This window comes from Hypomesus transpacificus, chromosome 1 (assembly GCF_021917145.1).
Source record: "Hypomesus transpacificus isolate Combined female chromosome 1, fHypTra1, whole genome shotgun sequence".
Lineage (NCBI taxonomy): Eukaryota > Metazoa > Chordata > Actinopteri > Osmeriformes > Osmeridae > Hypomesus > Hypomesus transpacificus.
The window spans coordinates 9,347,369-9,372,980 of record NC_061060.1 but is presented as its reverse complement, the minus strand read 5'-3'; the positions used below and the strand labels follow the sequence as shown (position 1 = coordinate 9,372,980).

Sequence of the window (25,612 nt, the reverse complement as noted above, 5' to 3'; positions counted from 1 at the left end):
CCATTACTGCCGACACATTGTGTATTTCATTCTTGAAATCGAAAGCTATTCCTATGTTTGTGGACATACCCTGAGCCCTGTTGTCTTGTTTGTCGGTTTTAGTTCACACCTACGGGACTCTGCTGGAGTCTGATCTGACCTACGTTCCCCTGAGGCCGGACCAGATCTCCAGCATGGACATGTCCTTGGATGAGGAGACGTCCTCCATGGACGACATCCCTCAGAAAACCATCTCCAAACCACAGCGAAAAACCAAAGGTACTAGCTCATTTTCTCATTTTTCTAATTTATTAGGATCCCCATTAGCAGCCCATTTAATGGCAGCTAATCTTCCTGGGGTCCTCTTTAAAATATTCACAACATAAAATGACACATAGCTGGTTCTCCTGTACTGTAAAAGGCGCTCTCTGCATCAGCCTTGTGGGGTTTCATTCGACGAGCACATTTGGAGTGAGCTGTTGACCTTAGGCATCATTGATTATTTCTCTTGTTTGTACCGACTCTGACCTTTGACCTCTTTATTCCCAACTCAGTGCGTAAGCCGCGGGCAGTGCGCCCCTGCTCGCCCATCACCACCCCGATGCTGCCACTCAAGAAGAAGAGCAAGGAGGGCAAAGGTAAGCCTCGGAACCCAGTCCATAACTCCAAAACCAGCCAATGAAAATCAAGGTCTATTACTCCCCTCTCGTCGACTGCTGCTGCATCCTCTTGCGCAGCGAGCGAACAGCAGCGTGCAGCCCCTGCAGTCTGGCCAGGGTGAACCTGGGCTGACTAATTGATGAGGTGCTCTCAAAGTGCTGTGTTCCACAGGGACGTACAAGTGATTGCAGGCTGGAGGGCACAATGATGCACTGATAGACTAGAGAGGTTTTATTTGTATTTATTTTTTACTGCATGCACCTACTCTTCCCCACGTCCCTCGTACTGTGGAGAGAGGGTAGCACACAAATACATCACCCTGTCACTGTGTGCGATTAGCACTCTAGTGACTGCTCTAGGGGTTGCTGTTTTTAACCACTTCTGGTCTCAGCCGTCTCATAGGCTGCAGGGATACACTCAGGACCCGGTCTAATTAATTCCCGGCCTAGGTACACACACTGACAAGAATTGAGAATTGATTTATTCAGGTTATGATGCGGGCGCTGTAATTGCACGGCTGCCATTTCCATTTTGTTAAGTAAAACCTCTGGAATTCAAAATGAATTATGGATGTCGATGGGGCCCAAACAGCTGAGCTAAGAGAATTCCAAGCTGTGAGAAAGGCGTTGCTGTACATTTTGAAACACGTCCTTCCTCTCTGTCCTCATTCAGGGAACACCATCTACCTGTGGGAGTTTCTGCTGGCGTTGCTGCAGGACAAGAACACCTGTCCCAAATACATCAAGTGGACCCAGAGAGAAAAGGGCATCTTCAAGCTGGTGGACTCCAAGGCCGTGTCCAAGCTGTGGGGGAAGCACAAGAACAAGCCTGACATGAACTACGAGACCATGGGCAGGGCTCTCAGGTGAGGGGTGACCTCCAACAGATAGACCATCGAGATGACGTGACGGAAAGAGTAACTGAATGTCTTTGGTGCTATGTAGTTTGGGGTTACTGTTAGGTTTATGTCCCTTTCTCTATAGGACAGTGCATAGTATTATTATTATCATAACTACAACCGCAACGATGATCTCTGCCGTTTATGCACAGCACTAACACCATGTCCGCCATATGATTATTACCCTCTGACCTCCTCACGCTGGCTAAAATAATGAAAGTTGACCTACACACCTACTCACATACCATGCTGCCACCCTCTCCCCTCCAGGTATTACTATCAGCGTGGCATCCTGGCTAAGGTGGAGGGCCAGCGGCTGGTCTATCAGTTTAAGGAGATGCCTTCTGACCTGGTGGTCATCGAGGACGAGGACCCAGGCCTGGCCTCCGGTCCCGGCTATGGGAGCCAGCGTGCCGGCCACCACGGCAGGGCAGGAGGCCGGGGAGGCGGGGGCCGGGTAGGGCAGGGCCGGGCCCAGGGCCAGCAGCACCTGTCAGCCAAGCAGGTGAAGAGAGAGCCCAGCGATGGAGGCGTTTACCAGGACGCCAGGGAAGTGGAGCAGCTACTTCAGACGGTCCACGTGTTGCAGCCCAATCAGGGGGCAGCTGTGCCGGCTCCTGCACACACCATGAGGTGAGAGACTTGTGTGTGTCCATGTGTTTTTGAGTGTGTGAATTCAGTATATTGTGTTTATGGATAAACAACAAAACACTTCCACTCAAATTGACGGATCATAGACACACCAACAAACAGTCAGCCACGTGTGAAGTGAAACGCTCACACAGCGAATGCTTTCATGTGTTTGAGTGTTCAATATTAAGGGTTCATCATCTTTGTATCCTGCAGTCATCTGGGAATCCTTTCTATAAATGCTAGGATTTTTTGAAAAGCTTTTTTTGTGAAGATAATCAATAACTGAAATACAGTTGTGCTGCCGCGGTCCTCAGAAGTGTTTTGTGAGGTAGCTGCAAGACGCTAGGATGTGGACAATAGCTGCATTACTCAGGATTGACCTCTGTGCGTCTCTGTCTATTAAAGAAATATGATTGTACCGGCTTATTACATAGAATGAGCATAGTTGTGGGTACGAAAGGCTGTTGATGGGTATTTAAATGGCCTTGTCATCTCTCATCCCATAGGACTATCAACGTGCCTGCCTCCGTCCCCATGGTCCTAACCTCCTCCGGACCGCTGCAGAGCGTTCCCCTCACCCTGACCAACGGGGACTCCAGCCACTCCTCCCCCCCTCGGGTCATCCTCCACACCGTCCCCTCCACCACCGTGGGGGGCAAGGACGTCCTCACCATCCAGACTGCCTCTCTGGCCACGGGGACAGGCAGTCTCCAGGATGCTCAGCACCAGCTCCTGGTTACCAGCCTGTGCTCCTCCACCACGTCCCCCTCCTGTGCCACCACAGGGGTCATCACCACTGCCAGCTCGGCACACAACGGCCTGCCCCGCCTGGTCACCATCAACGCGGCCAGCGGCCAGCCCATGGTGGCCCAGCAGCCCGGCACCGTCATCGCCACCGTGCTCAAATCTAGCGAATTCCATGGCCTGCAGGTGAAAGAGGAGATACTGGACCCCCATTACCTGCAGTCTCTGGTCAACATGAACCCCTCGCTGGCTGACCATGTGTTCGGGAAGGAGGAGCTGGAGGCGGGGGAGTTGGAGCAGAGCTACAGGACTGTCATCTTTGAGACTAACCAGAACCCGAGTCAGGCCCAGCAGGGAGCTGCAGCCCAAGTCAACGGACTCTTTTTCCAGAGCAGCAGTCCCAGCGAAGGCCTGACCCCAGTGGAGGAGCTGGAGGTGCGAGGGGAGATGGCCCTGCAGCCGGAGCATGTGGTCAAGGGCCTGCATGAGCTGCCAGTCACCTTTATTCAGGTAAAGACAGAACCCACAGAGGCCTAAGTCTGGCTGGACTCCTTTATTACTACACCAAAGCAGGACATGGTGAAATGGAAAATAAGATAATATAATCAATTGTTTTCATTTCCTTCCCCCTCCTCTCTGATAAGCTGATATTGGAGCAAAGGATTTGAAATGTGTTTCCCTGCAATGTAGGCAGATTGCCAGCCCTGAATTTTTGTTTACTCTTAGATATTGTGATTATGTGCCTAAATTTGAAAGTCAAGGGATTGTTTTGTTTATGTAATGTTGAAGGCTCTGTTGTTCTGAGTCTGGGTCTATCTACCTTCAGTGGTCCCGGCCCCCCCTCTCAAACTACCCCTCCAGGAGAACAGCCATTGGATAACCAGGGATCAACCCACCACATGTGCCAGTTAGAGAATCTATACATCACAATGGACTTGTGTAAATGCTCAGAGACTTTACACAGGACAACTGAACCAAAAATAGGAGATGGAACTCAAATGGGAACAATGAAATCAGACTTGTCATTTCATCCTACAGACTGACTCCAGACAGTAGAGGGCCTGAGTATCACATAGCGCAATCAGGCAAAAGTTCACCTGGACCTCCGAGTGCCTTCTGAGAAGTTGAACCAGTTCTCATGAGATGTCAGAGGGCTTTGAGGCAGGTGGCCTGGATTTGGACTTGGAGAACGGGGACTTTTCTCTCGGTATCCCTCCTTGTTAGCAAGCACATCATCAATGAGGTGTGCATTCTCCAGCATACGCTCATGGCCTTATATCACTGTGTTACTATGGTAATGGGCATTCACTATTCACCAGGGCAGTCCAATTACAGACATATTTGTATATAGCAGCGGACTTAAGGCAGAGATATGGATTAAAGAAGAGAGAGAATACAGAGAATAGAAACATAGATACTACAAGACTCATCTCCCATAAAGGCTAAAATCATGTTTATATGAAATGGAATATATATGAATATATATATATATATAATATACAATTGAGATTCAATTAAAGGCCACAATAAATTTATTTATTTTGTGAATTTCCAAAATTCTGTATAAAAAGGCACATATTTTATTATTTCCATATGCAAACACGAGGGAATATACAAAGTATATGAAATAAATATGTTTCTTTTTTAAAAGCTGGTATCCAAAATTTTTAAGCATTCCATGTAGTCAGCACAGCTTGATTCTGATATTTTATATGTTTTTGATTCAAGTGCTTGCGAAAATGTACATATTCCCTGTTTTGTTTCATCTTAAAACGTCAAAATGTGTTCTCTGTGGTTTGTTCCTGCCCCTTACGCTCATCCTCAGCTCGTCAACAGTCAGTCAGTGCAAGCTCTAAGATTGGCTCGCTTTACTCACCTCTATCCAGTCCTCTCGTCTCAATCAGTAACTCTTCAATCAAAGTATTTAGTGAACCTTATGGATACCTAGCACTGGTGTTTTCTGTTTATGATAATTTTATATAAAAATAGTCGAGCCCCTTTCTTGTCCTGTTCTTTTATTACAGTCCTGGGCTCTTCCTAGTCTCTGACCTGATTCAATATAGCAAGGTCTTTATCTGGCCAGACAAGTGAGCACAAGCTGGACCCATATTGATTCTGAACAGCACCATCATGACTGGTTGTGTTCTTCTGTGTGGCTGAAGCTGCACAGCGAGAACATCCATACCTCCTCAAACCCTGCACTTGCAGAAGTGCTTCAAGCCTTGCTTTCTGATACCTGGCCAGCATCCATGTCTTACTGTCAACCTAGAGCTGTGGATTGACAATCATCAAAAACAAACTTTGGTCAATCATTATTCTTTGATAGAGCAACACAATCTACTTATTTTCAGAGACTATCAAAGCTTGGGCATTAGGTTTGATCTTATTTTACAGAGGCCTGTGCAGAAGACAGCTGTTGAACAACACAACTGTTCACCTCTGGCAATGCTGTAAGACCTTGAGGAATGACTGGTCCTTATTTCTTACTCTATATTGTTTTCTGTATCTCGGATGTTCCATGGCTTCCTTGTATGAGGAATATAGAGTACACCCTATGTATGTGATAATAAAAACACATTTTGCTTCAACAAAAAGCTTGACTTGTTGTTGTCTTTTAATACTGACACAGGAGGGTTGAAGGTTGAGGAAACAATGTTCTGGAAACCATGACCCACAACTGCCTTCTGCTGGATAACTCATTTTACTCCTCTTTTGAATGCGAATAAACACCCAGGTTTCTCCAGGGTCAAACAAACTTTGCACAGTAAAGAAATTAAAGGATCACTAATGGGAAACAACATGTTTCCAGCCATATGTCTACTCCACATTCATGTCAGTCTGTACTGAAAAAAAAGCTTATCGCAGCAAATTTGAACAGGATACAAAATGCAATATGTTGACATGAAATAAACAGGCAGCAGTTGATAATTGAGCCATTATTTTCAACCTTCATGCCTATAAATTATGCCATGACATAAATGGAGGACACAGCATATTTTGAAAGAAACTCCCAGGAAGCAGCTGTACTGTCTACTAAAGGCTAACAGAAAGACAATTTGCCTTCTTGTACAGATGATGGCACAGAAGCAGCTTTGCTTTGAAGTTAGATGACTGTGTTTGCTGTTAGGCGGAGCAGCTGTTAGACGATATGTACCATGGTCATTTGAAGTAGAGAGGTAGTCGAGGAAACAAGAATGAATCAGGCCATTAGCAGACTACAGGCTGATTGGACTGTACCTCAAGAGTCTGCAGTCGCTGTGGGCTGAGGAATACATTAGTATGTGACGTGGGTTTTGCTGGGGACAGCAGTGCCTGTCACTATGGCCTGCGGAGTGGAGGTGGGAGGGAAAGGGAGAAGAGGGGGGGAGTGGGTGGTCATCTGGCAGCTGGGCAAGGCTAGTGTACCCAGTACCCCTCCTCCTCTCCACTTCTTCAAACACACAGCTGTGGACCAACACAGTCCAGCCTCACTGTTGGGCCAAAGCACACAACGAAACAGCTCAAGGATTCGACGAGCTCCGTCGAGACGGTGCACGACCACGGCCGCCTCACAGTGTCTCACGAGTCGCCTTCACCCATAGAAGACATCAGCCTCCGCTGGCAGAACACTCTCCTTCAGGATGGTTAACGAGCTCCATCTTAAGGCATTGTGAAGCTGTGTGGCAGCCCTTCATAGCAAGAGCAATCCACTGAACAGTACCGGTAATCAATCTGCCTTTGTCCACCTGAACAGACTCAGAACCTGGCTGGTTAAAAGATGTCTTCTTTCAGTAGAAGACTAGTGGATTAGAAGGCTCTAATGAAAGGGTCCAGAGATCTAGAGTCAGTGTGTACACCTCTTTGCCAGTAATTCAGTAAGCCTGGGGAGACAGAGGAAGCACGCCCGGCCTAGAGAGAAGAGGCTATTTGTGCGTCGCCTGCAGCCAGTGACAGTGAGCGGGGGAGCGAGCTTGAGTGGGTACTGGCTTGCCGCGCTGCCTCTCACACTGGGAGCTGTTGAAGGATGACGGCTGACATGGTGGCGCCTCCAGCCCATGTCAGCGGCCGTCCAGAGAGAGATTACTCAAACACCAGGCCATCACTGCGTACACACTGACTGAACAATACAGCCAAAGCACTGCTGTCTATTGTCTCTGGGCTTGACTATGGCATACATGCTCTCTGCCCTGCCCAGTAACCCACATCCACTGAAATATGTGTATGGTCTGGAGACTGCAGAACGAGAATACAAGGTTGTTTTAGACCGAGAGAGTGCTTCTTCCACAAAGCTCTGTACATTTATAGCATTTACACACTAAGGTGTGTACCCAATGAAAGCAATGTGCTCATGCTGGTAATGTAAGGTACATAGGTTGTAGTGGCTCAACATTTGTATTGAGGTTGAAGCAATATCTTTCAAAACGTTGGGTAAGCACATCACCACTAGATGGCACTAGTAATACATCTCTCCAGCTAAACGCTGGAACGTGCTCTTACTTTGGAGAGTTCTCAGATTTGTTGACACAGTTTCTCCCCCAGAATTACCCATATATCTAAATTATGGATAAGTAACACTTGCAACCAAATAAAAATCTGGGCGGGAAATTACACTATGGTTTGATGTGGTAACAAAAAGGGATTTGTTTCCTTGAATACCTGGTGAGGGCTGATCTCACAGACAGGCAGACAAACTCCTTTGAACTGTGTTAACCTGCTGGACAGGCTGTATGTGTCCCAGAGCAGTGTGTCTGTTTGGCTTCTCTTCTCATCAGGAGGATCGTAAACAATCTTTGGGGGCTATTTCTTAGAGGTTGGAAATGTGTCAAGCGTTTTCTTTGAAACAATATTCAGATGTTTTTCAATGATCAGTTGATGGCAAAGAATACATTTTAGACATGTGTATTGTAAGGCTCCACTAGTGCAAAGAATCATGGCATCATCTGCTTCCTGAAATTGTCGCTTAGGTACATATGTGAGAAACAGTGACTGATTTTTATAGTTTTTACTGTACTCTCTTGTTCTCTCTTACAGGCACTCAACGAGTATCTACATCAGCCTCAACAATAAGGGGGAGATGACTCTCAAGGATCCCATGGCGATTTCCACTCACAACTACACAATCGACACAGAAGGTTCCTTGAGGCCTTGATGTGTAGACAATGGTATCCTTTCCACTGGCTTTTGAAAAAACACGTTGTCTTACCCTCACATGGTACCAGCTTCTATAAACAAAGCACCATTTTTATTTTATAAGGGGGTAGTGGTCTATTATAGAGGAAAAACATACATAGGCTGTCAACACATTTCATGTACGGTTTCCAAACCGCCTTGGGGCATTGTAGTGCTGCTGACAGTTTATTTGAAGTATGTTTTCAATTATTGCATTTGTTAACACTCGCCACCATTTTTTACCTGACATGTTGCTGTAGGCCATTAGACTTTTTTATTGATTAGGTAAGTACAATATGATTACAGCCTAAATTCTTTTAGAAACTGCTATAAATTATATTTGATTGTTCATACTTGTATACACATTAAAACAGAGCTTTACATATACGTATTTGTCTTAATGTTGTGTGGTATTTAGTATTACATGAACTTCAATACATTATTCTTAGTTACTGTGCAACTCTGGATCCCTGGATAATATGCTATGACAAGATCATTCAAAACACGTTAGAACTCACAGTCACAGTGATTGTAAGACTACAGGAAGAAATGAGCAAAGACAATATCGTAATTGATATGATTTTTTGAAAACTTAGATGAAGTTGAGTGCTGTCAGATTGAAGAGGCGGACATCTCTGTTTTTATTATGGCTTGATTGACTCTTCCTTGTCAATACAGTTCAAGACATATGACAAAACATTGCTAAATAAACATGCTAACTGTGGCTAAACAAAAGATAATTCACTTAAAGACAGGCAACTAAATAAGGCAAATTATAAGTCTTTATACACAATACTGGTTTTTATACTTGACAGCTTTGAAAAATGTGGAATTGCTCTTCAGCGCACAGATGACACACAAAAAGGATACAAGCAAGATTAAATGGCAAGTTAAACATTCAAATGTGATGTCTTCTGAAGTGTAACCTCCAGCTCCCTAACTCCCTTAGACTTTTAAGACAGACTGACAGTCAATTTACTGACTTTGAGATGGAATAATAACTGTGTGATAAATGTTTAGCTATCGTACAACAGCTCGAGGAGCACAGCACCATTAAGAACTGGAGCATGGGAGAATGCAGACAACGGACAGGCCAATCAGATTCTCCCAAGCATACGGGCAATCCACCAATTGCAGGGCATAACAATTTGACAGATGACACGTCCACCTTGGTAGTAGTATGGGTAAGGGTTGAAGCCGCCCAGGGGCTCATGGTAGCGTCGGCAGAAGCGGTAACCACGGCGACAGTGCTGACAGCAGTACCCTCGGTCGTCCAGGCGGTTATCCAGCTCCAGTCCGATGTCCCTCTGTGAAGGACGAGAGAGCAGGGTCACCTATTACACATGACAAATCCCACGCCATACAGGAAGAGCAGGCACAGTGACAGCAGATTTGATTGTGTGAATGGATGTGCCTGCTTTGGTTGTAGGTCATGAAGATACATATGAAAAAAAGCTAAAAGCGAGCTAAAGATCCCAATCTATGTCTGGGGAAATGAACAGGGCAAAGTTGTGCCGTGCAAGTCGACTGTGACAAAAGGATCAAGATCCAAGATACATGTAGCACAGGAAGTGGGTCTTCTTGATTTGAGTTCCAGGACCATAAAATATGATATAATACCCTTGACCTTTCTATTATGCCAGTGGCGTCATTACTCTTAGCTGCTCTCTACTCCATCTATGATGCCCGCGTCCTTAGCCCTTCTACTGGGGCCATCTTCAATCAAAGTGACTGTGACACTGCCTGTTAGCTGGATAATTACACTATTTCTTTCATCTCTGACCTCCCACTCCCCCCCGGCCCCGGCCCACGCACACAACCAAAATGGCCGTCCCTCCTCCATTAAAGCATACAAATTAAAGCTTCTCCCATCTTGGCGCCCTCCCTCTGACCTTGACTTTAAGTGGATGGCACATTCCTAAAGCAATTAGCAGAGTAATGATCGCCTAACAAGGATCCTTTTATTTGCGCTTGCTGGCTGGGTCTGAATTTATATAAGGGCCAAATTAAACCCAAACCAAAGGTAAATTGGGTAGAATGAATGGCCCTTGGCTTCTTCCATTGTGCTGGTGGGTGCATGCCCGCTGTAGGCCAAACTGGGCTGAGTGCCATGCCTTTGATCAAGAGCAACTCTGAATTGGGTTCAGAGAAGTGCCACTTAACTCTCTCCCTGGTTGTGGCGACAGTGAGGGCGCATTTGACCACATTTCAATTGCCTACAGTAGATGAATCTTCAGAGACAATCCGGGCCTGCCTTGTTAAAAAATGCTGATGACAGAGTCAATGGTCCCCTTGGACATTAGCTCCAGAGGAAACCTCTACAGTGCTTCCTGTGACTACTGTCCACAAACCGAAACTAAACCCAAGGTTTACAGGACTCGTCCCTTTAGGAACACTGAGGCCTCTCACATGCCCCCTATTCCTCCTCTGGTTTAAAAATATGGGCAGAGAGGAAGTTGTGGCTACTTTCATCACGGGCAGAGCTAACCACAACAGCATACTATTGATGGGCTTGGATGTTTACTCCACTTTTTAATGACTGGTGTTAAGCTACATCCATCTTCAAATAACTTGTGAGACAAGGCAATGGTACTGTATACAAACATAGAGCACAGGGATTCAAATCTGCTCTGAGCGTTGATAAATGGACTGAAATTACATATGAGTAACTCAGGGGAAAATACATAGGAAAGGAGGAAAATATAATATAAAAGGTGCGTTTGATTTATTAGTATGACAGAGGCAGGTGGGCAATTACTGATTTATTCTACTAGTCAAGTTAAGGGTCATCAGCTTTGAGGCAACAATCTATTACTGTACAAAAAGAACACAAAAGCTGTCAATGGACCAATAATAATCTTATCAGTTCCTCACAGCCAAACTATGGCACTGTGAAAAGCTGATCTTTGGTTTGGAAAATGAAGGGAATGTTTTGTTCAAATGGTGTGTGATTACCAAAACAAACATAGAATAGGTAGCATTGTACCCACAAATAAAAACTAATCAAATCTATCCTCTTAAAATGGAGCGCACATATTAAGAACTCCAGTTTAGCATTCCCTTTCCTTGGGTATGTGGCCGTGATCGGAATGTTCCACCGTGGAAATTGGAAATCTTGGGCAGTCACTCAAAAAAAGCTGCTTGAATAGAGAGTAAAATAGATCACTCCAGCGCTCCGTTTCATTCCAGCACATAAACACAGCTTTGCGCGCATAATGAGCTACAGAGGTTACCAACAAGTCTGTCAAGAAGAAAACTTTGTCTGCCATTTCAATAAGATGTAGCGGATCAAGCAGCGACTCCTTTAATTTCCACACTTGCCAGGGTTATTTCACACACCCTGATTGCTGCTCTCCCAGAGCTTGACGCACATGCCTCGCTGTGTTATTAAATCTCATAGCACGGCGGATCACAGTGTCTGATATTAGATTAACACGCCAGGGACTAGATTTCAATCTCTGCATCACACATGCTGTAGGGCTTTCTTCTCCTCTACATGGGACGGTGAATTACATTGTAGCGTTGTATCTAATGTGCATACAGATCTAGTAGTGAGTAGGCAGGCTGCACTCAAACGCAAGCGCGCCTCATTAAGACCCTGAAGTCAGGTTGAAACAACTGTAAAGGCAGCTTGAGCTGGGAGGAGATAACAGAGGAAGATTTGGTTTCAGTTAAAAGGGGAAATCGCGACACGCTGGGCGCCGAGCAGTATCCATGTTTACAGTTAGTCGTCCCACTATTCAGGAATATTCACAGTTCAGTTGGCCGGTGAACCTTTCGCCCACATGCATGTTCCGGCAGGCTTGTTGTTCTACCCCAGTCTTGGCCTGGATAGAGAGGACAGGGGTCACTGCTGCTAACCTCCTCCACCCCCCACCTCTGACATGTTTACGTGTGAAGCCTGACTGGACCAATCACAAATGAGACACATATTTGCTATATAGGTCAAGGACAGTGGTGCCGTTTGTCCAGCGCTCTCATCGCCGGTTGTTCAGTGCAGGAGGGATCCAGGGCTGCCTCAGCACAAGGCTCCGTGGTGACAGCTGTGACTAAAGGCCAGCTCCATATATCTCCCAACCTCTATCTCTGAGCTGCACCGATGATTATTTAGCCTTAAAAAGTGCCCCGTTGGGAGAGAGCTGTGCCGGAACACGTCTCGGGCAACACTGTGCCATTGTCGAGCGTTGGGACTGCATGGTTCAGCAGGTTGGAACAACTTTAGCACTGGGACGGGGTTTCTCAATGTACAAAAACCCAACGGGTACTACAGTTTGATAAACAAATAGACTCCGACAGTCGATTACCGTAAATGTGTTACCAATTGTATACCAGTTCCAATTTATCAATTTTGTCTCCGTTTACACTTCACTATTTTGTGTAACGACTTCCTCTGGACTAGCATGGAGAACGGACAGAACACAGAGCGAGTTCTGTGTGTGTGTTTGAGTGTGTGTCTGTGTTGGGGGATGAGGGATGAGGTGGTTTGCAGTAGGTGGTGTCGTCCTGCAATCAAAAAGGCTTCAGATTGCCAATTACAGGCAGCCACCTTCCCTCAGTGGATGGTCACAAAGGGCTTTATCATCACCAGGCCCACAAACACCGCGCTGGCTGGCTCAGGTTCTGGCCTGGGCTGCAGTCGTAGCGACATGCATAACCCAGTAGATAGAGATGAAATATTTCAAACAAGGCTCTGGGTTTTCATCTGCTTGTATATTTTAATTACATGACATCAGAGCCTCCGTCGTATGGGATGAGAAGGGGTGGAGGAGAGCTGAAGGGAGGCATTCCTGAGACCCGCCTGATAAATGTTCATATTATGGGGTGTCTCTTCTGCCTGTGTGGCTGTCTAACATGGTTTCTCAGAACGCTGAGGAGGAGGCAGTTACTTCATCCAGCTACCTCATGTATTGCTTGTTTCGTCTGTAACAAGCAGCTGTGGAGACAGTCAGACACAGTGCACCCATCGTCTGATTAGAGCATGTGTGTGTCGCTGTGTGGGTACGTGCTTGCATATAGTATGTGAGGTTTTTTCCGGTGTTTTGTGTGTGTGTGAGAGAAAATGTGTGTTCCCATCTCACTGTCAAGGGTAATTAATCATGGAGTATTGAATAGTTCACAGGCACAAAAATATAGCATTTGGCCTCGTGATTCTTTTTCTTATGCCTTGATAATTAAGGCATGATTAATAAATGTAGTCTCTCCATTCAGTAATGAGTGACCTTGGGACTTCTACTCTGTACAGTGCTTGCTGCCTCCACTCGGAAAATAGCTGGAAAAAGACGGACGAAGGCTGTGGGGAAAAGTTTTAGCCTTTGAAGACTGGCTATTTCTCTCCATTAACTGGGAGACATTAAGGGAGTCTTAAATGAAGCAGCCTTACTTAAATAGATGTATGGAGCTATTTCTATGCCCTGTGGTGCACCAAGTCCGTTTTAAGCCATGAAAAGAAGCATCAATTAGTAAGCAATTTACACATGCAGAAAGATACTAAACATAGCTTAGGCCCTCCATGGTCAAATATCTTTGTGCGGTCCTGGACTCTAAGAATACTCACATAGTCATTCACTGGAGCCTGGTCTAGGACGTCACGGGCAAAACGTTGAACTTTGACATCCGTCTCTGACATGTCGTCCACGTCCTCCACCTCATGGAACTCAGCTTCTGTACGAAACACACGGTCATCCTCAGAGCATGCACACGCTTCAGAGCATCACAACAGCAGTTCTCTTAGAGGGTGAGAAGAGACAGGGACATAGGCTTGTTTTCAAATGTGGGTGGGCGGCTTTTTTCGAGGATGCGGCCGATAAATATAATTTTCTCAATAAAAAGTGTGTGTGTGTGTGTGGGGGGGGGGGGCAGATTTGCTGTTTCATAATGAAACCCATGTCCCTGTGAAGCGGTCTGTAAGAGTCTGTCTCCACGCTGGATTGCATCAATAACTCTGTGATGTGTGGTTGTTTAAGTGAGAGAGCTCTCTCTCCGTCATACTCTATAGACTCCTAATGAGGAATCCCTCGGTTTTGCCCCAAGCACGGGGTTGAAGGTTAATATCTAGACGACTATCTAAATCACTCATCCCACCATGTTCAAAGTTCTGCTGAGGAGAGGAGGACTCAATCATTGCTCTGAAATGGTTATGAGATTATGGATTCTCCTTGGACCTCCACCTGGCCTGAGGGCTGTTCCTCCACAGGGAATGTTAACAGGGTGGCTTCAGAGGTGGAGAGGCAACGGCACCCCTACCTCTCATGGGGGAGGGATGGATCCAGTGGATGGGCAGTTCCTGGCAGATCTCCCAGATCTTGGAGCTGAGGAGGAAGGCTCTGTTGGCGATGGGCTCCTCAGCTGGCACCCACACCTGGGAGTCATCCACCTGCACGAGACCCTCTGTCTCTCCCACCTGTCAGGATGAGAAAACACACACGTGTGAATCACCCACTTACATATACACACATAGGCACACAGTTATACACACACACACACACACACCTGTCAGAGCCCACACAGTCAGAGACATCCCTGAGCACTGTGCCCTGCAGTTGAACCTCTCTCCCCTGGGTCACAGTACAGCTCTGGCCTCATCCTTTTATCTCCCCCCCCTGATTGTCCACCGAGAGATCCTCAGCGTCCAGACTGGCTGCTAACTCTGACTGTCTTTTCCTTCCGTGCACCTTCTCCTCCATGCTTCACACCCTCTTCTCCCTGACAACACTCACATTCAGACATTGAAATGATTTGACTTTGAAATGACTTTAGAGCTTAGAAAAGGCAATTTTTCTAAATGCATAATAATCAAGCTATGCGTCTTTCTAATGCGTCTCTGTAGGCATTTCCCTCATCCAATCTGCCCCCCCCCCCCTCCACCCACTCTCTGATTCTGTTGTGCACATAGCACTAACAGGCTTAATTTGTTGATACTGTAGTTCATGAGCTGTAAAGTAAACTATTATTGCTTAATGATAGGGAATGCATGTCAGGTCTGTTTAATAGAGATATATGAAAGGGCTTTGGTAATGCTTTCCCCTACAGTGGGGATATTTGTTATTTGTCATGTATATGTAAATACATACAGTAAGCAAACTAAACCTTCTTCCCATTCCCATGTTAATTAGCTGCGCAGAACAGAGAAAGCAGAAAAAATAACTCTTTACCTGACAAATGTTTTTACAAGGTGATTTTCTTCCAGTCTCAAGCTTAATTGCACATTAGTTAAGCTTGCTATAGAATCCTGCGGCTACAGTTGGAGCTGTATCATTTATTTCAGGCTCTCTTCTTCCTTCTCACCCTCTGTCCCTCCCTTCCTTTTCAACTTCCAGCTCTGTGCCTTCAGCGGAGTCGACTTTCCATGTTTGTTGTGATGTGACACTGCGGCGACCTGCAAGGAGGAAGCAGCTCACCCACTCGGGCACTGATGTCTGTGCTTAGCCAAGCCTTTGACACAGTTTCTCACACTTTTTTAGCCCAGGCCAGATTAACACTGAACTAATGATGACCCGGTGGACCAGAGCTTGTGTGTTTCCACACAGGTTTGTGTGTGTGTGCTCGTGTGTGTGTGTGCTCGTGTGTGTGTGTGTGCTCGTGTGTGTGTGACTCTGGCTCTTGCACCACCCCCCTTCCTCACCCCCACTCAACGGATTTTTTGAAATCAGATCCAAGAACACAAATATTCTCTTCTCTAATTGGCCCTCCTAACCACTGAAGGCGAGCAAGCCTCCCCCAAAAAGTAGATGGAGGCCACGACACAACCTTTTACTACATGACTTTGACTTCACTGTGGAGGGATGACCCCAATAAATATCTGAGAAAATGCCTGAAGGGAAGCTGTGGAGGTCACCCTTCAAGCATTAAATTGTGATTTTAAAAGGCTTATTGATAACTACTAACACAAACACATAATTCCTTCCTATTTATCTTATACATTGTTAGTATGGTAAACCATTTGTGATGTACACAAAAAATAAAAGAAATTACCAAATGGGTGTGCCATGTACTGTATAAAGCAAAGCCCATGGATTAAAACCAATGTCTTTGTTGTTTCGTGTTTCCATCCCTAACATATTTAAAGTAGCTCTGAGAAGTAACTTTTTCCTTCTTTCTTTCATTCTCAGATGAACAATAACTTCTAACCTCTGCATTTACGATGCCCTGAGGCAGAGACATTTCTTTATGACACACAATAGGTCAGCCACATTTGCTGGGAATCAACGAAGATTTTATAAAAAGCAAAATGAGCTTTCACAGACTGTACTTCTACTGCACGGTGAAAAAAAAAAAACTCAAAATCCCACAGATTTCATATGTGGATGTGCAATATGCTCGATATTACATAATAATTAAATACTAAGTATACTATCCAAGGACAGTTATTGTTTCCCAGTCCTGGTTCTCTATCATTCCTTTTCCACTCCTGCTTTGTCTAAGTGGGAGATTGCCAGGTGAATTGTGAGCATTCATACTGAGTGATTGGAAGAGATAGAGGATCCTGTGACACTGTGTTGTGGTGTCTGAATGAAGGGAAAAACTGATTTCATCGCAGAGTGGAGAAACGGGAGGGAAGCTTAGGGATTACAGCTTCTGTCAGTTCATAGAGGGAACAAATTGAAAATGGGGAAAATACCGACGACAAACAATTCATGTCTGGTTCCACTCTGGGAGGTGCTGTATTTCCTTATCAGCTGCTCACAGTTTCTCCACTGGCTGCATTGTTTTTACCTCAGCTCTGCAAACTGAGCGCTTGCCTGTTCTGAGTCAGGTTCACATGGCCCACCTGGCCTGGATGGAGCTGGGCTGCAGACTGTTGCTGCTGGACACAAGTCCTCTGTGGTTTACACGGTCACAGCCGTTGGGGAGGTCTGTCCTGAGGCTTCCAGGAGTCAGGAGCGGGAGGATTCACCTGGAGGATGGGATCTGCTTTCTCTGAAGGATAGCTTTGAAGAGGTCAGGACATGGTTCCTGTTTATTGTCTAGAAATCCCCTGAAATTGATGATTCACTCCAACCCTACTGTGCTTTGCTTCTAATTGCTTCTATTGTTTATAGATAGAGATGAAAATGCAGGGGGCACCATGATTATGACAGGGTTAAAAGGATACTAGAGAGCAAAGATAAAAAATAGAGCCCATCTCATACCAGACAAAACTTGATCTGGTTCAGGTTCTTACAAACACTTGATGGGATCCAAATCGTCCCCTATCTCCACACCTTCACAAAGACAAAGCCCTCTCTGACTTGATTTCACAGCTGTGAATCAAATTAGGTTCCACGGTTTGCAAAAAGGAAACTAAAATGGCAGGGACACATGGCACAGGCTGGGCAATCAGAATCTGTAAACATGGATCAGACATTAAAAAACGCTGGGTACACTCCAGTTTATCTGAAACAGCTTGTGTTCCTAAAGTCAAACGGGATAAAGGGACCTATTTGGTATTACAACTTTGTTCCCCAATGAAGCACAGAGGGAAGACGGGAGGCAGATATTTCTCTATTCTGAAATGGAAATGAGAGCATGGTGGGAGCTGAAACATTCCAGAGAGGGATTTTTGTCTTTTTTTTTTTTTACGTATGGCAAACTATGTGAATTGCACTGTGACTCCGACAAATTGGAAATTTTGATTGATAGAATTTCTTCCTGCGTTCTTGCTGAACTTCAGATACAACTATTAGGCCAGGAGAAGTGAGATGAATCGCTCTGAGACGGCAGAGAAGTGGAGTGAAATTTACGGAGCAAACATCTATAAAAAAAAGAAATATCATTTTAATGGCTTACCTCTCTCTCAGACCTCTCTCTCACTCCCCCTTTAGGCTATTTGGGTTGAGCCTTTGGTGGAGATGATTAAAAATTAATATTGGCTCAAGATTGACAGCAAATACCATTTGATGTGAGCCACAAAGGGGTTATGGGTTTGTGGGCAGCTTTCTGAGGGTTTCACAGTCACTGGAGAGACTCAAGTTTATACTTCAGTGGAAAAGGAGGAGAAAAGGAGAAGATAGGATAGGATGGACTGGCTGAGGGTCTGTGTTTGTCTGCTCTCCCCTGGTTATCTCCCTGCAGTATGAACGATACTGTGGTGTCTCTGCTTGTGGAAAGAGGCAGCACGACTGGCAGATAACTTCAAGAGATAAAGTCATACCGATAACTCTGTGTCCTCCGTCTTCCCCTCTGTCACTTTGGGAACATCCCTGGTCTGGGTCTTGATGTAGCATCTCTGATGTTTGGCAAACCGGATCCCAGTGATTCCCTTTGAAAACAGAAAAAGAAAAGACGGAATAATCTAAATTCTAAGATGCATCATTCATAAGCGTGCTGGAATGTTCCGGCACACTTAAGTGTTCTGGTGACCATTTCCAAACCTTCCGTTTCTTGAAGAAAAATCAAAGCTCTTATCAAGTCAGAGATATAACCTAATGACGGAGCAGAGGTGTGGTTTTGATCTCTCTGCCCCTTTTCTATGTTTTAACAGAACATTTTCTAACAGCTCATCCATCCTCTGTAATACATGCAAATGCAGAATAAAACTCAGACAGCAAAAGTGTGTTTTTCGCCCCCAGCTTAACAATCCTTAACAAACAAAACAAGTGTCTCCTGGGAAAACCAGGGGGTTTTGTTACTTATGGAGTTTTCTTTTACGGAGGCTGCCTCTACTGAATTAGCCAGTTACAGGTCCCTGCTTCTCTCAGTCGGTGCAGTCGAGCGCAGAGTTCCACTCTTCAGCCCCACTGATGAGCCTCTGCTATGCGGAATCCAAACCTTTTCAATTGGACTGAGGAAGCCTATACCAACAGAGCTGACAAGCCTGTTCATTCTCAGTCTGGGCCATTCTACTGTGTTTTAAGCAGTTCAGTAGGACCAGGACTGGGACACGAAACCCAGGATTAAGACCTGTGGTATCTGCAGAGTACAATAACCCATCAGTGTACTGTATGAACATTTAGACGGCAGGATCTGAGCCTGCCACGCTCACTTTAACACTGCATCGTGATAAGTGGTACCATGATAATGGACTTGATTCAATCCCGATTTAATTACATCTACATGGTGAAAGCTATGACACCTTTGCATGAGAGTTAATTTGAGAATGTGGAGGTCCCTCTCCACTTTAGTCAACATTGTCATTTCAAAACAGCTACACCATCCACCCCAAGACATGATGGGAGACAATGCCTGTCATAATCCGGCATGTGTCATTTTATCTACGAGCAAAAAACATGGGGCAATAATGGTCGCAAATGCAAAACCAGAATGTTTATGCCTGACTATATTGTGATGAGTCGCCATATTTACTGCAGTGGCGAGTGTCAGTGGAGAGGAGAGGACAGTCCTGTGATGAGAAGAGATGATTACTGGGGTCGATCAACCAGAAAATGAAGAAGAGACACATCATTACAGGAATAAGAAATGGGAAAATGATGCAGGTTAAAGAAACAATGTCACAATCCTGGATTGCCGTCTTCTTGATTAAACGCTTGCACGTCCTCAGACAATTATTTGATTGGGGGCTTTATGAGTCGCTATCGCAAGGAAAGGTTGAGGTACCGTGTTCTAATCATTGTCACTTGGGCTCCATTTTCCCTAACTCGTCAAGTGACTGTCAACCCTGGTGACATATGGTGGAAGCAAACATGCAGGATGCTCATTCCCCTGTATTAAAGTAAATTATCAAAGAACCCGCTGGGTGAAATTAACCGCAAAGTCGGCCCCCTGAGCAGCAGGGAATGGGGACCCGTACCCATGCCACCATGTGTTAGCGCTGATGGGCTGCATCTCCATTTGTCTTCACCTGGGGGGAATTCATGAGTCAGGTCACCACCACAACATGGGGCCAGATGTTGGTATTTCGAATACGGGGTAGGGGCATGGGAGGAGGCGAGGCGAGGCAGAGGTGGGTGGAATGAGCGTGGTGGGGACAGGGGAGTGGTGTTAACCATACGAAGCGCAATACAAAGCGTCAACCATTTTAAATGGTTCAGCATAAATTTATAAATTGTCTAAGACAATATGGTAGATGCTGTATATTGATAGAGATGAAAAAGCAGGGCCACCATGATTATAATCCATGTATATTTTTATAACTTTATCTTATGTAAATGAAGGAAATGTCCTGACTTATGGTAGTTTCATTGTACTAGCTTTCCATTTATGTACAAATCAATGTTTTGGTGTCCCTTGTATAAACGTTTTGGAGTAACATGGAATAACAAAGTATGATCGTTTAGATTTCAATCGGTTGAATCACTTTGCATCTAATTTCATTTCCAAAGTAAAGTTGATAAATGCATGAGATTATGAGTTGAGAAAATACCATTGTGTGCTTGTTGTACTTTATGTATCTTTACAGCTAACAGAGGGAACTGATAACTGACAAGCTTATACAGTTGAAACATGTTGTGTGGTGTATTGGGCCCTTTGTTAATATAATGGATAGGTGGTTCAATGGTAGCCCTGGCTCTCTTTGTTTCTGTTGGAATTCTTATCTCCTCTTGGTTTACCATTGGCTCCCCCAGGATGTTGTTGTTGTTAGCCTGAAACAATGCAGGGGATTTTGCCTTTGGTCCTGATGGCTTTATCTTCATATTTCCATTCCATATGTGAAGCTCCTGGGCCCGACGGAGATTGTTTTTAAGGTGGCTTTAGTGTGTGTAATGACGTGCAACATCCTTTCTTTATGAAAATCAATTCCAAACTCAGCCCTCAGCTAACACTTAGTATAACTTTTAATAAGGTTTGTGTATCTTCCCCTTTCACAGTTTTAATAACAATGATGAAATAGTTTTGCATCCTCCTCTTTGTGCTCATAATCCCTTAACAGGGCCTGTAAACAGACCGATGGACTGGGGACGTGCTTCACTGACACGAGTAGATCATTCTGACTTGTGGACGTGCTTCACTGATACTGTACGAGTGTATAATTCTGATTTGAGGATGTGCTTCACTGTTATGAGTGGATCATTCACTAGACTGAGGAGCCACTAGCAACAGGCCTGTACACTGTATAGTGTCTACTTTGGCAGCAGAAGATATATTCCCAGTTTGGAGGATGGCAGCACATTAATACAATGTAAAACAGAACAACAGAAATGAAAGACAATTCATCACTATCTGACACAGACACTTTGAGTGAATTTGTTTGTATGGATGTTATTAATACTTACGTTTTCAAAGTCATGGACCTCGAGCACCTCATCGCTTCCATTGCCCATTTTGAAGATCTCAATGCGGTGGGCGGGGTCAATCTCCATGACGCTTTCTGTCTCCACCCCATCCAACACCGCCCTGTACTCATGGTCATACACCTTCAGACACATGAAAATCAAAGTCATTCACACCATGAATGACTGCTGAACAAATAGCCCCAACAGGCAAATCATGACCATGAAATGTATTGCACCTCAGGCATTCTATCTGTGAATCTGTGTACCTGATACATTATAGTGTAACTGTATTTCTTAAAATAATAAATCTCCATTGAAGGGGGTTCATGTTTTGCCCATGTAACAATAACAAATGACACAATTCTGTGCCTCTGTTAAATTCTGCTGGCTGTTCCTTAAAGCACTGTAGTTTATAATAACCGCTTGCTTATGTACTGTTCATGGATACACACGAATGGTTCTTAAAACGTCCTGTCTGCAAAAATGATTCATGCCCAGTTTGCCCACCAGCTGAAGACTATGGTATTCATATTTGTGTGAGCATTATGTTATGATGAGAAATACATTGCTGTGTTCATCTTCATCTGTCTCAGTAACAAATCAGTGTCTTATACTGCACCAATGAGACGATTTTTTAATGTACAAATGCTCTGGCCAGACACTGGCCAATGAAATCCATTAGGATTAATATTCCACATCAATGGGCGTGGTTGTCTGAAGAACAAACCAAAAACTGTTTATACAAGTTGTTGCTCACTTACTAGCAAGTATCACTGGTGACATATTAAATGTCCAAATGTCCTATAACCACGCATTACCATGAAACTTTTGGATGTGAGAGCAATTATGATTGAATGGGGTATCGTTCTTGATGAAAGATCAGTGCAAGAGTGGCTCTGGAATATAAATAGCCATTAACATGGGTCACATCGGCCTTGGCAGAGGAGGTAACCTGAACTTAAAAATCTCATGACAAAGCCAAATGAAGATAGACTTGATATTCAAGTGGCAGTTGAGCAGTTATCAGGAAATGTAAGACCATTAAACAGTCTGAAAGTCTCAGTGATGGATTAAAGTTCCATTTAAGCTTTTACTTTCATATTATCATAAAGGTGGACTGGGAAAAGGGATTCTGTGGATTGTATTGATTTATTCTAAAACATTGAATCTCAATTTTCAGCAGGCAATCTGTTCTGATGAAAATCCAGCATTGAGATTCTGCCCATCATTGATATAGATTATAGTGTATTACTGCAGTGTAGTCAAACCATTTCTATGTTTAAAGCTGGTTTAGCATGACACGTTTCTTGCTTTTGGAAAATGAAAATGAATGGCCACTGCTTATTTTGATGCAGAGCTGAAAAATCTTCAGTCACCACAGGTTACTGTCCAACTCCATGTATAACATGGTAGAGAGCTTAGACAATTGGTCATACATGCATACAGTATATACACTTTATATAGACATGGATATAATCATACATATACACACTGTATATACAAGGTTATATAACCTTTGAGAAACTATCAGTGGACATTTTACTTTTCTTAGTAATGTCACATGAATTAGCTTGATGTCCACAGCAAAAGCCAAATTATAGGGATGAACTTCATCGTGTGAACTTCAGGTACAATATACTGTTGAATATGATACCAGTCCTCAGGATTGAAACATAGCCTTCTACTCAATTAAGAACATTTAAGATGTATGATTAAAAGCCACAGGTACAAATCTGAGCCTTGGAACCAGATTACTTTCAATGTAATCAGAATCAGAATCAAAATGGGATTTATTCGCCATGAAAGTTTGCACAGACAAGGAATTTGCTTTGGCAGGAAGGTGCATACAATAGACATATAGGAACCTACAATTTAAATATGTGGACTATCTATACTAAGGGTACATAAACTAGCATTACTAATTTAATACAATTTACCATAAAATAAAATACAAGTTGCCGTAATTTACATTATAAAAATAAAAAATACAAATATTTCAAATAATTAGATTGTATTACCCACTCAACTATTGGAAGATCTTACTATAACATTCCAAACTGAGCTTAAAAGTAAATTGGTTATCAATTTTTGTATGAATGAATTAGCTGCACTTTAAACTGACAGGTAAAAAAAACTGCAGTAAGTGATGAAACAAACACAAGGTATGTTGCAACAGGTATGCAATCTATAGAATGGTTCATGTGAAACATTACAAACACTACTTCAAAAGCAAACAATCTAAGTTGACAAATAATCAATGTAGCCCCTGAATATTAGGGAGCTGTCTCATCGTGTTTCCCTTCCAGCCCTCTAACCGCTGCGTGTGGTCAAACATGGTTGAATGTATACTCCATCATAGAGGTAAATGGGAACTTTATGTGTATTTTTTCATTAGTTATGCATGAATGCACATGCATTATGCTACCTTTCCTTTAACAACCTCCACCCAGTTGTTTTGAGTTGTGGACCCAAAGAGAGGGGAGTGAATGAGGAGTGAAAGGCACGGCTGAGCCCGCAGGTTGTTTGTGTGAACGGGCTGTGTTGTGGCACTGGAGGACATTAATCAAAGGTCATGCTGATGCGGTTGCAGGTGAGTGAGGTGGGTAGGGGTGTGTGTGTGTATGTGTGGGTAGGGGGTTGAAAGGAGGGATGTGTTGATGACAGTGCGTCCCCTAGTCGTCCTTGAGGGCGATGAGATAGAGGCTCCAGTCAAGCGGGACCAGACGCCTGTCACTCAGTGGGAGAGAGCGGGGCATACGGGGGGGGGGGGGGTGCAGTGATTGGGAGGGCGCTCCACACAGCAGCAGGCCCCTGGGGGTCTGGGGGTACCAGTGATGGATAGCGGTGGGCAGCGGCCATGACAGACACACTGGTCAACAATCAGCGTCATACTCAGGTGGTACCTCGCCTCAGGTCCAGATGTCCTGATAGATATACACCTTTAGGAGGCTGCTTTTAAACTCATTGTTTTTCAGGGACAATTGTTTTATGGTTGAATCGAACATATGACAAATGATGTCCTGAAAGTTAAAACAGTCTAAAAGGTATAGAAGACTCAACTGGCTTCTTATTTTCGGAACCTTAAGTCAAAACAGCTGTGTGAGGAGGAGGAGAAGATGAGAGTCAATTGTTCAATCTTGGGTCTTTGCCAATGAGCTCCTTCATAGAAGCCTCCTCTCTCTATTTTTCTTTTCCACCCCCCCCAACTCAAATATTTTGGACTCTCTTTGCTTCCCCCCCCTTTCTCCCTCTCTCTGACTCCCCACACCCCCTCTTTCTTTCTTTCCTTCCCAGTCGCTGCCTCTCGCTCTCTCTTACATTCCTCTCACTCTCTCTCGGAGGCAACACCACTGGATCCTTGTCCTCCAGCTGAAGCACACTGCAGCAGGGTGATCCAGCAGAGCTCAACACTGTTCACATGGGCAGCCACATGAGAAAGAAACTAACATCCCCCCAGGGCTGCTCTCTCCTCCGCAATGTTGTTTTATAAGAAGGGGTTTTATTTTCCTTCCAGAAAGGAAAGGAACATCTCTGTTAGAAGCATTGAAAATGACCACTGTGCTGAGCCTATAAACAACGTTGGTGAAAGAATGAAGAACACTTCCCCTGCTACTACTGTAGGTCTGCTAATCTTCCAGCATCTTCTAGAATTATAATAATTAAAGAGACACACAGGATTTAATATGCACACATATCCTGTGGGGATATTTTCTCATGTTCAAACAGAAGGTAGGCCTCTTCTGTTTGAAAAAAGACACAATGGGGTAATGAAAGAAAACACGAAACACAAGACATTAAAGTCAGAAAAAAAAGCAAAGCGATGCGTTACCTTTGGACATATTGTTGGAAAATCAAGACCCACTGGGGAAATAACTTCACCCGGGAAAGATCTGCAAGGAGACACGAGCCCAGATGGCATTCACATATGCTACATGCATGCCTTCGAGTCCATAGGACCAGAGACTGCTCGTGGGTATATAGCAGAAACACAACCATCCTGCTCCTTCGTGGATGTCTTCCTTCTTTACAGATCAAATACTTACTCTCAGACAGAATGTTAATAGACACAAAGGTTCAATAGGTCCTTTTTCTTTACATGTGAATTTCACCATGCCGCAAGATCACAGAGATCCACACTCTTCGTGTTGCCTGGAAAGCCTTCATCTCACTTCTATTTTCCCTTGCTTCAGAGTAGAAATAGCATTAGTATATCAAATGAGCTTTAGATAGTACAGCATTATGTCCTTGTTTATCTCTGCGGTGCTGTAGGTGCAGGCAGACTGCCTGATCTGCTTCTGAGGCGTCTGGAGACATGGGGGATTATGCTTGTGGACATTGATTAGCAGGCCTGTCAGCTCCCAAGGCCTGGAGAATATGGATAAATGGAGTGGCTATGCTCTGG

At 44.4% G+C, this 25,612-nt stretch overlaps 2 protein-coding genes across 9 annotated transcripts in view; one reads left to right on the top strand and one right to left on the bottom strand.

Moving 5' to 3' along the window:
• Window positions 1-8,330, top strand: part of elf1 (E74-like ETS transcription factor 1) — a 35,823-nt gene extending 27,493 nt beyond the window's left edge. For 6 of the 8 annotated variants that reach the window (XM_047024847.1, XM_047024901.1, XM_047024866.1 and 3 more), the window contains 6 exons: window positions 103-258; window positions 534-617; window positions 1,312-1,504; window positions 1,808-2,170; window positions 2,677-3,424; window positions 3,741-5,508. In XM_047024847.1, the coding sequence (XP_046880803.1) occupies window positions 103-258; window positions 534-617; window positions 1,312-1,504; window positions 1,808-2,170; window positions 2,677-3,424; window positions 3,741-3,794 (1,598 nt within the window). In that variant the 3' untranslated portion in view covers window positions 3,795-5,508. Of the gene's footprint in view, window positions 1-102; window positions 259-533; window positions 618-1,311; window positions 1,505-1,807; window positions 2,171-2,676; window positions 5,509-7,924 lie in introns of those variants that run through there. The other 2 variants (XM_047024875.1, XM_047024893.1) reach the window with 2 other exon arrangements.
• Window positions 8,331-8,674: 344 nt separating this feature from the next.
• tnmd (tenomodulin) overlaps window positions 8,675-25,612 on the bottom strand; it is a 29,575-nt gene continuing 12,637 nt past the window's right edge. The window contains exons 3-7 of the mRNA XM_047024914.1: window positions 21,211-21,351; window positions 18,192-18,299; window positions 14,306-14,462; window positions 13,617-13,723; window positions 8,675-9,369 (exon numbers count right to left, since the gene is read on the bottom strand). Coding sequence (XP_046880870.1) covers window positions 9,160-9,369; window positions 13,617-13,723; window positions 14,306-14,462; window positions 18,192-18,299; window positions 21,211-21,351 — 723 coding nt within the window. The 3' untranslated portion in view covers window positions 8,675-9,159. The remainder of the gene's footprint in view (window positions 9,370-13,616; window positions 13,724-14,305; window positions 14,463-18,191; window positions 18,300-21,210; window positions 21,352-25,612) is intronic.